The following is a 14,608-nucleotide window of genomic DNA, read 5'->3' as shown; positions in this document are numbered from 1 at the left end:
CGACATAAGAAAAGCTTATAATGCCACCGGATATGGTGTTACCTCTTTGCTAATCCATAGTTGATGCTACTACTTTTGTCTTGAACCAACGAAGGATGTCGTATTGCACATACCATATTACTAGAATAGTTTCAGTTTAGTCGCAAATCTAATGTAAATTTAGATTAAAGACACTGCCTAAACCCCGACGTGCTTGGCTATTAAACAGCAATAAACGAACTTTAAACTGGTTTTCCACAATTTAAAGCTGACTATGAGAACCAAAGACAAGTGACACGGGCCGAAGTTTTCGTGACCCAACCGGTCGTATAGATGGCCGAAATGATCCCCAAAACTTGATGTGTTGATCCCCTAGGGTTTGTCTAAGGTTTTTTACTAAGATTTCTAGAAGGTTTCTAGGGATAGGAGAGTCGGTAATTGTAAGATGTTAGAACTTTCCTACTGAATGTTGATAGTTGGGAAAACAGGAGGTGCGATCTTGACCGTTAGATGAGAGTTAAATCTACGATTGTAATCCGAGCCTCGTACTATATAAAATGGTGTCTTCCTTCTCATTTGATCATTCATAAATCAATAGAACAAATCATTCCTCCCACAGCCTCTCTCTCTAGAACTTTCTTTCTCGAGCGCTCCAACAATACAAAGGAAGTCCAAGTCACCGCACGGGTCGATCACAAACTCCCAACCCGTGACACAAGTCTGTTCCAAATCATCATAAGTTGGTTTGGTTTTTGTCTAAACCTCTAAAAGAAATATTCAAGTAGCTTCATTCATGTCATATATATCAATTGAACCTCATTCTTCGCCACAATATTCAACATTTGCAGTTCAACCACTTTTGTCCTAACTCTACCTAGTTGGTATTTGGAGACTAATAAAACATTTAACGTTCAATCACTGTGATTTATATAGCATGATTCAACGTTTCCTACGAAAAATCTGTAGGAAACACTTGAAAAAAGATCTCCTGGGTTCTAACAAAAAAGGCAGGCAACAAATTATCGTCCTCCAACTTGCACCCACCGACAAAGGCTCCTGATTTTTGGTCCTTGCACAATGATGATGACCTTTTTTCAATGCAGGAAGTACAGTAAATAAGAACTAAACATCTTGAGGTGGATTAATTTTCCCAAAACTCGCACATGACCACACTCAGAGAATACAATTGGAAATCTAGAAGAGAGGCCCTTTAACCATTACAAGAGAGCAAATCCAATTCACTGCTGGAATCAAGATCCTTGTTTCCTACATTCACCTTGGTTTCCAAACACAATTGAGACAATCTAGGTAGACACATACAAAAAGCAATTCAATCCAGCATGCACAAACACAGTTGAGACAAGCTAGGTAGACACATACAAAAAGCAATTCAATCTAGCATGCACAACATACTGTGTCAAGGAAATGGAAAGATAATAAGAATAAAGAATGATATCCCGCAGTCAACGAAACCATGCAGGTGACTCGCTCAACCCAACATTAGACCAAACAATAAGCTACTACCATGTGAAGGCCAGATAATGAGGAGTAGGTTCATATGCCATAGTAAATCAACTTTTTCTGCAATTCAATAATCTTTCACCGCTTGAGCAGCAAAAACGACTAAACTACTAGCCCAATCCTTTTAGTTACAACTGACCTTTAATAGCTAAATAAACATTCTGTTTGAAGCATGCTTATATATACTCTAGAGACAACAGAATTAAAAACAATAGCTTCCTCATAATGTGAACCACAGTATTTTTCTCGGAAAAAATACGTAGATTGCAATCACATAACTATGGCAGACTTCGTGGAAAAGAAGAAAAAGTACGGTGGAGTACATTTAGCAAGCTACCGTTAGGTAAAGAAATATGGTTTAGTCAAATGGTCATACACATCCAACAACCTCTCCTATTCCTTCCCAAGGTTCCACTAACGTATTATAACAAATCTAAATCTCCTGAAAAGCTTGTATCAAAAGAATTTGCAGACTCACTACTTGGCAAACCATGAGCTAAAATTAGGAAAAGATCAGTACCACATAAACTTGGAATGAAATTATCCAGCAGATACATTATGACTTCACGAAAATAAACCAAACTATACATCAGACATGAAAAATACTCACAAACATAATATCTTGTTTCCTAATGCATAAATTAAATAGACTTCAATTCCTAATGTGTTGACTAAATTGACTTCAACTAATACGGGAAGCGACAACTATGTCACTTAATGGCACCGCAATACCTTGCCATGCCCGTCATATCTTCTCAATCTTATCTGCCTTCACAACGGGGTTCGCCTTGGCAATAGCATCTCTGCCTGCAGTCTTGTAATTAAACACACATTCGTGTTTATCGGAATATCGATGGACAGAGCAAAACGTCTCCCCACACTTGCACTTGAAACCCGTCAGGCCAACCCGCTTCCTACAGAAACCGCAACGATTCACAGGCCTCGTCTCCTGATTCTCTGATGCCGCCACCTCTTCCACAAGATTAGCCACGGCCTCCACCGGTGCCTCCTCGGCATAACTAGAACCATCCACAGCCCCATCATCCTTGGCGCCTTCTGCTGCAGCAGCGGAACCACTATCCTCCTTTGATTGCTTCAACAGATACTCACAGTAACATTTGGAGCAAAGGTTATTGGTGGTAGGATTCCCGAAGAACCCGCAATTATTCGCGCAAAGAACCGGATTGCTCGAAGAAGGCTCACCAGAATGATCCGCAGGCCTTGTCTGCTGATTCTCCAAAGCAGCTGCTGCCTCTGCCCGATTAGCTACAGCTTCGGCTGGTGCCTCCCCGACACAACTAGAACCATCCACAACATCGCCACTGCCAGCTCCTTCCGACACGGCTGTCGAATCCATACCATGCTTGGGTTGCTTCAGCAGATACTCATAGTAACATCTAGAGCACAGGTTATTGGTACTAGGGTTTCCGAAGAAACCACAATCATTTGCGCAAAGAACCGGCTCGCTCGAAGAAGACTGCTCGCAATCAACGTCCCGAAGCTTCCTCTTTTGCGATTGTTCATCCATATTTCCAAACCACCCGAGCCAAAACCCCCCACAGAGAACCAAACCAATCGGGACCCGAATCAAATTCGCGACTGAATCGAACTCGCGACAGACCCGGAATTCCGATCACTACCAAAAGAACGAGCTTTGATCCTAGGAAGCCGAGAATTTCAAGCCCCACACCTGGAGAGCGATCGAATTCACAAAGATAACATGAACTGTACAAAAAGGAAGCACGTGAAAAGAGAATTCACATCATCAGGAACGCACCGCAGATCTGGAGGATCCGGCCATGGCGAGCGCCTCGAGCTTGCGGAACGAGAGAGGAGAGAGAGAGATACAGAGAGTCGTCTGATCTCTAGATGAAGAAGAGAAATGAGGATATAGTGGTGAAAATAATTCTTATTTTTCCTTAAAAAGGAAAAATTCCAATTTTTTTTTTAAAATTTCCTTTTTCGGGAAATTCCTTATTTTTTTTCATCAATTTCGCTGGGATTTTATCAGGTGGATGACCGTGCACGGTACACTTTGCGTATGATACACATCATTATTTAGAAGTAAGACATAGAAAATTACTCTTATACGTTATCATTATTTTCTATTATTCTATCCTTGTTATCAGAATTTCTGAAAGAAATTTCACTTTTTCTTTTCGGGCGCTCTCGCGATTTAACTTAATTTTTTTTTTTGTTAGAGTATGTGTGTATTAATGAAGAATCATGTTCACGAACTTTGAACAAATTTTATTTCTGGAAGAGAAATCGAAACCGCAGCGAAATCACACGAAGGTTGTGACGCACGACTTCTTCATTTTTTTTTTTTAGTCGAAAAAAAACAACTTCAATACCGGAAAATTAAGAGTCCTTACATGAAGGTCCAGCAAAGGGTTATCAAAACATAGCAAATACCAAAGGGATTGGGGGAGGGTAAGAGACCCGATACATCGGAACATAATCCGATAATCGGCGGTTTTTGGCTAGCTAGTCGGCAACATGGTTGGATTTTCTATTGCGGTGGGGCATGGGGCAAACGGGCCAGAATGGCTTGAGCCGCTCTGATATGAGCTTCAGTCTCCTCTAGAAAAATTAGACCTCATGCTAAAGGCTTCTGCTTCTGCCTCTGCCTGAACTGGAGAGCCGGCTTGGATCTTTGCTATGAAGCCGTCGAGTGGACTTCCTCAATTCAATGACCGCAGCTTCTCGAAAAGAAAGATGAGATGATTGACTCTGTCATTATTGATTATAATGAAGTACTTGGGTGGTGAGTCGTGATAATTCTTTCTTTTTTTCTTTTTCAAATATGTATTTTTAGACTTTATATTCCGTGCGTCGACTTCTTAATTTCTATTTCTTTATTCTCATCTCGGGTCATTCGATTACATGTGGAAGTGATCTTGTATTTATTCATACTTGAAGAACACGAATTAGGCCTCTTGAAGACGTAGCGGATCTATAATCAAGTAATTGATATTGCAATCTAGTTTCGGAAACATTTTAGCGATTTTGATTAGGCTTTATTTTATCGATTCGGGTTTGGTTGGACCGATCGATTTATCTATACAAATTAAATGACAGATTTTTACTTTCTATTTTGAAACTTTTAAATTAAAGGCCTCTTTAATTGGCTTCTAATTTTTCCAAAAAAAGGAAAATTCAAAATAAAGGCCGAAAGTCCTCTCGTTTTTCTAAATAATGGCCCCAAATGAACCTTGTTTCAAATAAGAGCCTAAAATGGTATAGTATGTTTCAAATAAAAGCTTAAAGTAGCTATAGTGTTTCAAAAAAAAGTATGACCTAAATGGCATTTTCATCATTTCTCATTTTATTTATTTTTTTCTCTATTTTTTCCTTTTTTAAAAATTAAAAAATAAAGAAAAAGCTACACAGGCAGGAGGGCTAGTCACCGGCGGGGTCGTCGGGGCCTAGGTGAGGGCCGACGACCCCGCCAACCCGAGGCGAGGGCCGGAGGCCCTCGCGAAAATAGGGAGAGGGGCAGGCCCTCTCCTAGCAAGGGTCGCTGGCCCTTGCCTTGACTAGGGAGGGTTGGCGACCCTCTCCCAGTAGGCCCTTGCCTTTGGAGGGCCGGCGACCCCGCCGGCCTTCGCTACCCCTCTCCCACGGTGGGGCGACAGCCACCCATCGCTTGTGTATGTTGTCTTTTTCTTTTTTAATTTTTTTTGTTAATTTTTGAGAAAATAGATAAAAGAAAAGTCCAATAAAAAAAATCAAATAAGTAAAAAGACAAAAATGCCTTTGAAATCAAACCATTTTTTGAGATTTTATGGTCACTTCGTGCTTTTATTCAAACAATATTCATTTTAGATCATTATTTGAGAAAATGAAAGTACTTCACGTCATTATTTGAAATAGAGTTCGCTTAAGATTCTTATTTAAGAAAATAAGAGGACTTTGAGCTTTTTTTTAAAATTTTTCCAAAAAAAAAAAAAATTGGCTTTTGAAAGCAAAATGATATCCAAATAATAAATGACACGACATATTAGCTCGTAATTATCGTAAACTTATCAAAATGGGAGGAGACAATTTCTGTCTCCGACGAAGCTGACCTTGTGATTAAGCACTTCTCCGTTTTCGTGCTGCAATTCCATGGCGTCTTACGTTTCATTGCGCTCTCTGTCTGTCTCTCGCTCTCGCTCTCGCTCTCCGACTTCCAGCATGAAGTCCTCGAAATTGTGTAATCGCATGTGAATGGAATTTGCTGGCTTTGCGTGTTGCGGTTCGACAGTTTACCAGGTATCTCTCAATTTCTTAATCGAACTCTCGAGTGAAAGTTCAGCACATCGATGTTCTCTTTTGTCCTTTCTTCTGTAACTTTGTTCGTTGTTGTTGTTGGGTTTGTGGGTCGCTCCTGCTTCGCTCTAAGGTTGTGTGGATGTTTTGTGCTCAACTTAAGTGGTAGAATTACAATCTCTGATGTCTCAGCGTGTATGGTGTGAGCGATTGTTTTCGGCTTTGTTATTGTGGAAAACATCATAATTCATAAGGCATCGCGCATGGACGATTCGGTCGAGAATTGATGAGGGCAATGTGGGTTGCTTATGTGGGTCAAGTCTTGATCTTGCGTGGTTCTTCTCGGGTAAGGCCAGTGGTGAATTGCCTTGTCTTATTTATGCCCACCAGGTGCTTGCTCATTGTTCTGCGTGAGTAGTTGAGAAGAAATCCCTTGCTTGCGAGAATGGCAAAAAGCAAATACGAGTACGTGAAGTCGTTTGAAGTGGAGGATGAGGTGATGCAGCCGAATTTGATCATTGTGCGAATTGAGGGATGCAATTTCGAGAGGTATTTATAGACCAAAATAATTCAAATTTATATTGGGTGTTTAATGTGAAAAGGGTCACACTTTTAACATTAGAAGTAAAAACTAAAGCCTCAAAAGCCAGAAGCCGACCCTAGCACTCATTAACTCTTCAAAATGAAGGACTTTGGTGATTGTTTGGCTTAATCCTGCTTAGCAACTCATGCTTTTTGATTTTTTCAACGTTAGGTTTTCCGACATCCATGATCTTGAAAAACCTAACGATGAGAAAGCACTGGCTCTGATGAACTCATGTGCTGCTGCTGTGTTGGAGGAATATCCTGATATAGTTTTTTCTTATGGATTTAATGATGAATACAGGTACTATAACCTGTTCCCTTCTATCTTTCATGTTTTGGCCATATCTCTGTATTATTGTTATTAGTGTTGTAAAACTAGATGTATTTGTTTTTCATATGGCTTGTAGTTTTGTTTTCAAGAGGAAGACAAAGTTCTATCAAAGGCGAGCCAGGTACTTTCCGAGACTCCATGTCAATTTCAAGTACATGGGGGTTAAGGACACAAAAAAAGTAACTGGAAGGAACTAGTATTCTCTTCTTACTTCTTTGAGTACAGTGATAGATGTTTGATTAATCGAGCTGATTCTGTTGATGCAAAAGTGATGGCTTCTATGTGGAGCTGCATTATAGAACAAGGACAATTTAGAAAAGAGCATTAGCTTAGCGGACCTTAAAGGATGAGGTGATTTGGAATAGAATAGTTGAGTGATTAAAGAGGAAAACTCAATTCTTCTTTGTATGGAAGTTCTTTCTGGTCGTCACTAGATGCAATTGTTGGAATACTGGGATAGTCCCAAACTCAAATTCATTTCTGTGGTGACTGAGCAATTTAAGCAAACATTTCAGTAACCTGGCATATTGAATGGACTGAAGAATATATTATTAGAATTTAAGACTTCATCACACATTTTTGGGGATAAAGAGTTGTTTTCACAGATATTGAGGTTTCGATTGCTTCTTTTTCCTGAATGTTGTGTTGTGTATGTAGCTAACTTGCTCATATTTTGGTTGCAGCAAAATGATGTCGCTGATTGTGTCTTTCTTCTCTTCTGTTTATGCCACAAAATGGAAAGAGTTCTTTCCCCTTAAGAAAATGAAGTGTCCACTTTCCTTTCTTGCACGTGTTGTTTGTTGTGCCTCATTAGAGGTTCTTCAAGCATATCTTGCATGGAGACAAAGTGAATGTAAGTATATGGGCCCTATGTTATTCTATAAGGAAAATCTAATAACCAAAATTTTTAAAAGATTTTGGTTTTATGTTATACTACCTTTTGTAAAATCTCTGACGCAATTTTAATAGATTCTGTATATGAAAAATCTGAGCAGTTGCAATATAACGGAAGAGAAACTAGTGAGTTAGTGGAGCAGACAAGTCATTGCCTGGTTTCGTCTTTTTGCAGGCCATATACGTAACCTTTACAATACTTGTCTCTGGATGCTACTTAAGAGTGGAAAATCAGCCAAGGAAGCGGTGGAAGTTTTGGAGGTTTTTGTTCTTTGTGTTTCTCTATGTATTGATAGGTTATCTCTTTTAGAATAGAGCTGGTTTGTCGTTTGGATTGTTATTTCGAGTGGGATCGCTATTCTTATACATTTACAAGGATGTTGAATGGAGAACTGTCAGGCTTTTATCTCTTGATCTGTTGGATACCATGTTATCTTAATCTAATTATTTTTCCTTTAGTTCTTGATATGAAACTTGTGAAAATTCTACACTTATATAACTCACATAGCTCAGTCTTACTGTGGCAATCTCTATGTTCTTTGTGTAACTATATCAAGAATGGTTCCTCTTTTCATTTGGCTAAATTCAGCTGCCATATTTTTAGGGTACCCAAAAGCAAGAGAAAAATGAGCTTCTTTTTCAGCAGTTCGGGATCAACTACAGAATGCTTCCTGAAATATTTCGTCAAGGGTCATGTATCTTTATGACGCAGGTTCGTTTCCTCTCGGTTGTATCTTCTTAGATTAGGACATCTCATTCTGTCTGAGTGATCTTGTAAGAAGTTTTAGACTTGCCATGTGGAAAATTTTTGAAAGTCCAAAGATTATGCAGCTTGTGTGATCGTCAAGATCCAGCACGTGAGCGAAATTTTTTCCCCTTAAGAAACATTAATTTTGGATATTGCAGAGAGATACTGCATCCTCCTCGCGAGCAAAAAAATTTCCCCTTAGAAACATTAAATTTCGATATTGCAAAGAGATACTGCATCCTCCTGCTGTGCACATGGGCAAAAAAATTCAGTGTAATTGGGTCTGTTTAAGATATATGCATAGACAAAATCACATTATGAGAGATCATATGCATGCAATGTTTTTAAACCCAGACTGGTTTAGAACCGGTGTCTCTTCCAGTTCAAGGGTCAACCGGTTGAATCACCGGGTTAATGACAACTCAGTCAGCTTTGGCAGTAGATGTGCATTCTCGTGGTCAGGGGTTTAATTCCCCTTGCTGCCTTCTGCTCAATGTTTTTGAAAGCCAAGGACCTGGTCCAAGATCCAGCCAAATTGCTGACTGATTCACCGGGCTTGACTTTTAAACTGGGTGAATGTCGAACATGACCAGTTCTTAACCATTTTAATTATTAGATGAAAAGTGGACCCAACCATGGTCCTATTCCTGGTTCAATCGGCCAGTCAGCTCAGGGTTTAATAACTTTGTATGTATGCGCATCTTCTGTATCATTTTCGGTACCACACCGGAGGCTATGTCATTGTATGTGGATGAATTAATATTAGGATTTTTGGATTTACCTGACCAGTTATACTTTTGTTAGATTATGTTTGCTTGAAATACCCCTTAATCTGTCTATAGTGTTGTGAATCGCTATTTGATAGGATTCAAAGTGTTCTCCTTTCTAGATTTTGGCTCTTTGGTTTACAGTACTTCTAACTTTTCAATCGAACTTCGCAAAAGGGAAACAATTGTCACATTGCTATTCTCTATGTAAATTGCTCAGGCAGAAGATGTAGTGAAGCACGATGAGCATGGAATTCCCATCAAAAGAATGCGGCGAAAGCCTAGGATGATCCACAATGAACATATAGCTGGGCGAAACTTTTGGAATGGACAGCAATATCTCTTGATGGAACTAGGTCCCTTTGACAATGAGATAAAGAAGATAAAAGCAGAATATGTCAGATCCTTTCTGTTTGAAAACAAGTTGATGCCATCTACTTGGATTGTGATCAGAATTGATGGTTGCCACTTCCACAGGTAAATAGTAGTTGCAGCTAGTACCTCCTTGACCTTTCACGTCAAGATTAGATTATTCCATTCTATGTTTAGCTCATCCAGGATCCCCTGAATAGGACTGTCAAATGATCATGGGAGAATTTTGCAATCATTAGTACACTTAAGGACATGTTTATTGCTTAAGTAAAGGTTGTTATTCTAATGCTCATTTTTTGAGGGATTGGCACTTCCTGTCCTTTTATTTGGTTTTGTGTCCTCTTTGAAGCAAGCATGCAGCAAAGGATATCTGTTCGACATTCTAGATTTAGAACTTCTCACCATGTCCACTGATTCTTACAAACTAGAGGATCTTAATTGAATTTTGGGTAGGAGAAGATCTTGGCATTTGGTAGGTACACAATGGGGACATCCAGATTGGAAGAGGCGACATAAAAAGGATAGTGCTTTTATTCTGATAGAATTGGCATTTAGGATAGATTGTCTTTGTCAATTACTTTGTCTCTGGATGCTTAGCTCATCTTTAAAATTATGATTTCAAGATATTCTCATTAACGAGAATGGTGCAAAAGTGCAAAGTTACAATTGAGGCATCTTATGATTATGCTTTTAATGGAAATTTTCTCGGTTTGGTTTTGGTAGATTTTCGGAAGTTCATGAGTTTGAGAAGCCAAATGATCGGCAAGCTTTGAACCTTATGAATTCATGTGCAGTGGCAGTTCTGGAAGAGTTTAAAGATATTGTCTTCTCTTATGGTGTCAGTGATGAGTATAGGTATCTTACTTTTTTATATTCTACTTCATTTTTTAGTGCATCGTTTGGTTTTGTACTGACACTTTGGGTTACATACTCCAGCTTTGTTTTGAGCAAGGATTCTAAATGTTACCAGCGACAGGCCAGGTACCTCTTCAAAATTTTCCCTCACTTTTTGTTGATTCTGCCACTGTTTGTTGGAAATTTGAATACTAGAGGAATATATGAGACCTGAAATAACATCTGGAAGACATATTTCTCATCTATACTGCAAAGTACGAATTACATTCAGCTAAACGTGCCTAGATCACCGAAGTAAAAATTAATGTTAGAGATCTTTCAAGTAATAGACAGTATGATTTACTGGTGGATTTTTTTGAGAGGTGGACTATTCTCAGAATTCCTCCTTTCTCTTTGCAAATCATTTCAGAGAACTGATGATTCTAATGGTTAGTTGAAGAAAGATGCCCAATGCTAAAGCCGCAAAAATCTATTTAAAGATATTGGCAAATAACTGAGAACAGCATCTCCTTTCAAGGGGACTGTACTATGTGGCTCATCAAAAGTTCTTACCTGTTTGTTCCCTTTATAATGTGAGTTTTAAACCCTTTCATGCTATGTTGTTTTTTTTGGTAAATGTAAGACTTGTATTAACTTTAACCAAATGCAGCTTTACAAAGGTGAAACCCGACACCAACAAAGGAAACTTGCACTCATGGTGACACTAGACAATGTCACTAGGGGTGCAAGGGTGTCGTGGGTTCAAAAGCAAGGGTAGACACCCTAAAGCAGCCACTTTCATGCCATGTTGTTGAGCATCGAATGGATTGATAACTGCCATAATAGGTGGCAAGAAGTTGTAACTTTGAGAATGTGGCAGATTTTGACATGATAATGTTAATTGATGGACTTTGCTCACAAAATATTGGCTTTGTGCTGTGTAATTCAATCAAATGTTGCCTCATACACTTCCATTTGTTTGCAGCCAAATAGTTTCTGTCATTGTGTCATTTTTCTCTTCAGCGTATGTGATGAAATGGAAAGACTTTTTCCCATTTAAAGAGCTGAAGTATCCTCCCTCTTTTGATGGACGTGCTGTATGCTATCCTTCCACTGAAATACTTCAAGATTATCTGGCATGGAGACAAGTTGATTGTGAGTATTGGGCTAAGAAGAGAGGGTTTTGAATTTTGTACAGTCAAATACATTAAGTCGATCCTATTTACTTAACTAGAGAAGATGGTGAATGTGTTTTGCAAATTTGTAGGTCACATCAACAATCAGTACAACACCTGTTTTTGGATGCTTGTCAAGTCAGGAAAAAGTAAAAGTGAAGCTCAGAGTTATCTAAAGGTGCCAAATTCTTTTCAAGAGACATAATTGATGCTTTGGACCACCTCTTATCTGAACATCGAGGCTTCAGCATTAATAGACTTTAGCAGTCCTAGAGCATGTTCTCATTCTCTTTCGCTACCCTTTCATGTACTGTATCTTAATATCTCTGGCCCATGGGCAACAGAAATCTGTCTATACTGGCCTATGCCATCTTAGTGGTGCTCTTCTTGTATTTTTACATGACTAGTTTATCTTCAATTTGGTGCATATCGTGTACTTTTGGTGCAAAGAGCTTGGTTTGCCATGTATATGCAATCTAATGTTTGCATCTTTTTTTTTATTATTAATGTAAATTCACGAATCTGTACTGCTAATTAAGAGAACTGGTGGTGGTTATCACAAAAGAAAATGTATATACAGGAAAACGTATTATTTTTATGAAATTGCATTATAGTTGAGTGCTCTTCTACCTGTAGATGTTTTATTTTCATTTTCTCCATAATCTCCCTTTCTCTCACTCACACGGCCCATGTTCCAGCATACACGCTCTCCAGTCCTTGCTCTTTCTTACAACCACATGTGCATATGCATGTTAATGTTTGTTAGAATGACTATGCAAATTTTTTGTCATTCTATTTGTGCTGTTTGAGCATCTTTGATCTGGATTTTTTTGAGCTAGAGAAGTATTAGTGTTTTGAAAAGTAACAAAAATTCCAACTATGGGGTTGCATCTTTATCAACTACCTGAACATCTTGTAAGTTCGTCTCTTCTTCTGGTACTTGACAAGCCAAAGGAAAGAGGAATAGTGGGCTTGAAAAGTTTGCTCTCCAAGACACTAGTACATTGGCCTCTCACCACACTTTCTGTACATCCACTGCAAGTCATCTAGTACAAGAAGCTGACCCATGATAAGCAAGAATAATGGAACCGTTCTTGATTCAGCTTCTTGGAGTTTATTTGATGTGAATCCAGTTTTCCTGTCTACTTGCCTCCCAACACTCTATTAAGAGTCTGGGTCCATTTTCCAGTCTCTATTTCTCTCTTCTGCCGAAGAAATTTTTATCGGGTGCTTCAGGAGCATTGCTCATAGAGTTGTAGTATGTCTCTGCTGTTGGACATGAGACTATTATGCTTTGAATGTCTTTCCATAGATCCAGTGGTTGAAATGCATCGTTGCTCCAGAAGCATGTAATAATTACTCTACCCAGGCCCCCTCTCCTGAAAGAAAGTATAAGCAGAAGTATTTTCAAGCTCGACTGTTTTTTTCAGCTACTATGATGGTGATAAATTCATTTAGTTGTGAGAGGATTTTCCTTATATTTTATCAATTTTGTATAACGTGCTTTTTCCTTTCAGGGCACACAGACAAGAGAGAAGAATGAACTTCTAATCAGACAGTTCAACATTGACTACAACACACTACCCATAATGTTCCTCCGGGGTTCCTCCGTATTTCGTATAAAGGTTGGTTGTTCTTTTATGTTATCACATATAATTTTATCTCTGCAAAACCGATGAGACAAGAATTGGTGACAAATGCTGGCTGGAAGAGCTAGCTTGATCTTATATATTTGAAGCATGCCTTTCTTGACATTGTCCATCACTGTAATTTTTTTTTTATTGAAAAGATTTGAACTCTTTCACAACCTATATCAAGTGTTGAATGAGACCTGTACTTGGACGAAGTTGACTTTCTAACTGCATATGAACTTTGTATTTTCATTGAGAACCGTTGCCCAAAGATTATACATTGGCTGATGTGCAGGGAGAGGACTCTGTGATGCCCGAGGATGGCACATTTGAAGAAGTCAAACAGGAAATAATTTTGAGTCACTCCAATATCATTGAAGATAGCTTCTGGAAAGAGCATCCAAGCATATTGTGTTAATGTTTTTTCATATCGAAGTCCAGCGGAGTTCGAGAAGCTCGTTTTTTTTCTTTCTGACATAGTTCTTTGAACTTCACCGGCAATTTCTTTCGTTTTTTTTTTTTTTTGGGGGGGGTGGGGTGGTCTGGTGTAACTTTTTCAATCGGTATTTGCTGCATTTAGGCATATTAGGCACTTTCTGAAGGGGGTTGACAATGGACCAGTATTCTTTCATTTACAATCAACGATTGTGATTTGTGAGCGAGTTTATATTAAGAAAAGTTCTTTCATGTTCTTGGCCGAACCTAAAGGTACAAGGTGGTTCACAACTGCAAGATGTCTTGCCACTTTATTCTGGTTAATGACAGAGTGAGCTATAAAAGAAATTCCAAGTATTGGTTCCTGAAATTTATTTTATCACTTTGTCCCTGCACTTTTAATAACCCATGTTAAATTGACCAAATCTTCCCCATCAGTACAACTTTGTTGGAATGAATTGGGCTGTGGGTGTCTAGAAAGTTGCTTGATGACGATGGCTATCTCCACTCCCCTTCTCTTTACTAATCATATGCTAATGTGTAGCTACATTTTGGAGAAAGCTAATTGGGCTGTAAAAGGATAGAGGGTCTAACGACATCGTGTGAACTTGAAGGTGCAAAACTGAAGGAGCAAAGTGTATTTTTCATGGATGATATGCTATATACTGCAAGGACAATTCTATCATTTAGTTTGGGAAAAAAAAAGGTCAAAAATTTCGGTAAGTTTCTCTTGTGACTTGCTAGTAGGTTAAATATTCTTACGTTAAATTGAAATGTTCATTTGATTGTTTTCAAATACCAAAAGTTAGTAAAAGAAGTACCAATTTTTATTGACGTGAACCGGTGAACGTAACAAAACTCTCATACGAAATTATCAACATTCATGCAAGTGCTTTACCAATTTTTCTCCTATGGAATTATCACTTAATTTTCAGTGACCAATTTTTATTTGACATTTATCAAGATTTACTTGATCGATTCCAATAAAAAGCTAACATGATGAGTAATGAGTACGTATAATAATTGGACTGAAAATATTGCGGCAGAAGTTAATGGTGCAGGCTAAGACCAACAGGTGCTTG

General features: G+C 38.6%; 3 protein-coding genes across 8 annotated transcripts in view; 2 read left to right on the top strand and 1 right to left on the bottom strand.

Moving 5' to 3' along the window:
- The window catches only part of LOC125314150 (tRNA(His) guanylyltransferase 2-like), a 206,931-nt gene extending 193,153 nt beyond the window's left edge, over window positions 1-13,778 (top strand). For both annotated transcript variants that reach the window (XM_048275636.1, XM_048275639.1), the window contains one exon: window positions 13,430-13,778. The gene's annotated coding sequence lies outside the window, so the exon portion shown is untranslated. The remainder of the gene's footprint in view (window positions 1-13,429) is intronic.
- On the bottom strand, window positions 2,003-3,382 carry LOC115727827 (zinc finger A20 and AN1 domain-containing stress-associated protein 5-like). Of its 3 annotated transcripts, none has more exons than XM_048275684.1 (2): window positions 3,278-3,382; window positions 2,003-3,190 (listed from the first exon to the last, which is right to left on the bottom strand). In XM_048275684.1, exon 2 carries the CDS (start codon window positions 3,026-3,028, stop codon window positions 2,246-2,248), a length of 783 nt encoding a protein of 260 aa, XP_048131641.1. In that variant the 5' UTR covers window positions 3,029-3,190; window positions 3,278-3,382; the 3' UTR covers window positions 2,003-2,245. The 3 variants fall into 3 exon arrangements, with proteins under 3 accessions (XP_048131641.1, XP_030513979.1, XP_030513981.1); XM_030658119.2 differs by having other exon boundaries at window positions 3,262-3,369; XM_030658121.2 differs by having other exon boundaries at window positions 2,003-3,160; window positions 3,262-3,369.
- LOC115727821 (tRNA(His) guanylyltransferase 2-like) lies at window positions 5,546-13,778 on the top strand. 3 transcript variants are annotated; one of them, XM_048275646.1, is made up of 14 exons: window positions 5,546-5,757; window positions 6,113-6,303; window positions 6,509-6,640; window positions 6,747-6,821; window positions 7,354-7,523; window positions 7,740-7,825; window positions 8,169-8,276; window positions 9,300-9,556; window positions 10,175-10,306; window positions 10,388-10,432; window positions 11,271-11,440; window positions 11,553-11,638; window positions 12,978-13,085; window positions 13,387-13,778. In XM_048275646.1, exons 2-14 carry the CDS (start codon window positions 6,200-6,202, stop codon window positions 13,507-13,509), a joined length of 1,596 nt encoding a protein of 531 aa, XP_048131603.1. In that variant the 5' UTR covers window positions 5,546-5,757; window positions 6,113-6,199; the 3' UTR covers window positions 13,510-13,778. The 3 variants fall into 3 exon arrangements, with proteins under 3 accessions (XP_048131603.1, XP_030513969.2, XP_030513970.1); XM_030658109.2 differs by having other exon boundaries at window positions 5,547-5,757; window positions 6,145-6,303; XM_030658110.2 differs by having other exon boundaries at window positions 5,548-5,757; window positions 6,145-6,303; window positions 6,747-6,791.
- Window positions 13,779-14,608: the final 830 nt, after the last annotated feature.

The sequence above is a fragment of the Rhodamnia argentea genome, chromosome 1, assembly GCF_020921035.1.
Source record: "Rhodamnia argentea isolate NSW1041297 chromosome 1, ASM2092103v1, whole genome shotgun sequence".
NCBI lineage: Eukaryota > Viridiplantae > Streptophyta > Magnoliopsida > Myrtales > Myrtaceae > Rhodamnia > Rhodamnia argentea.
The sequence above is the reverse complement of the archived record's forward strand: the minus strand, read 5'-3'. Positions and strand labels throughout refer to the sequence as shown.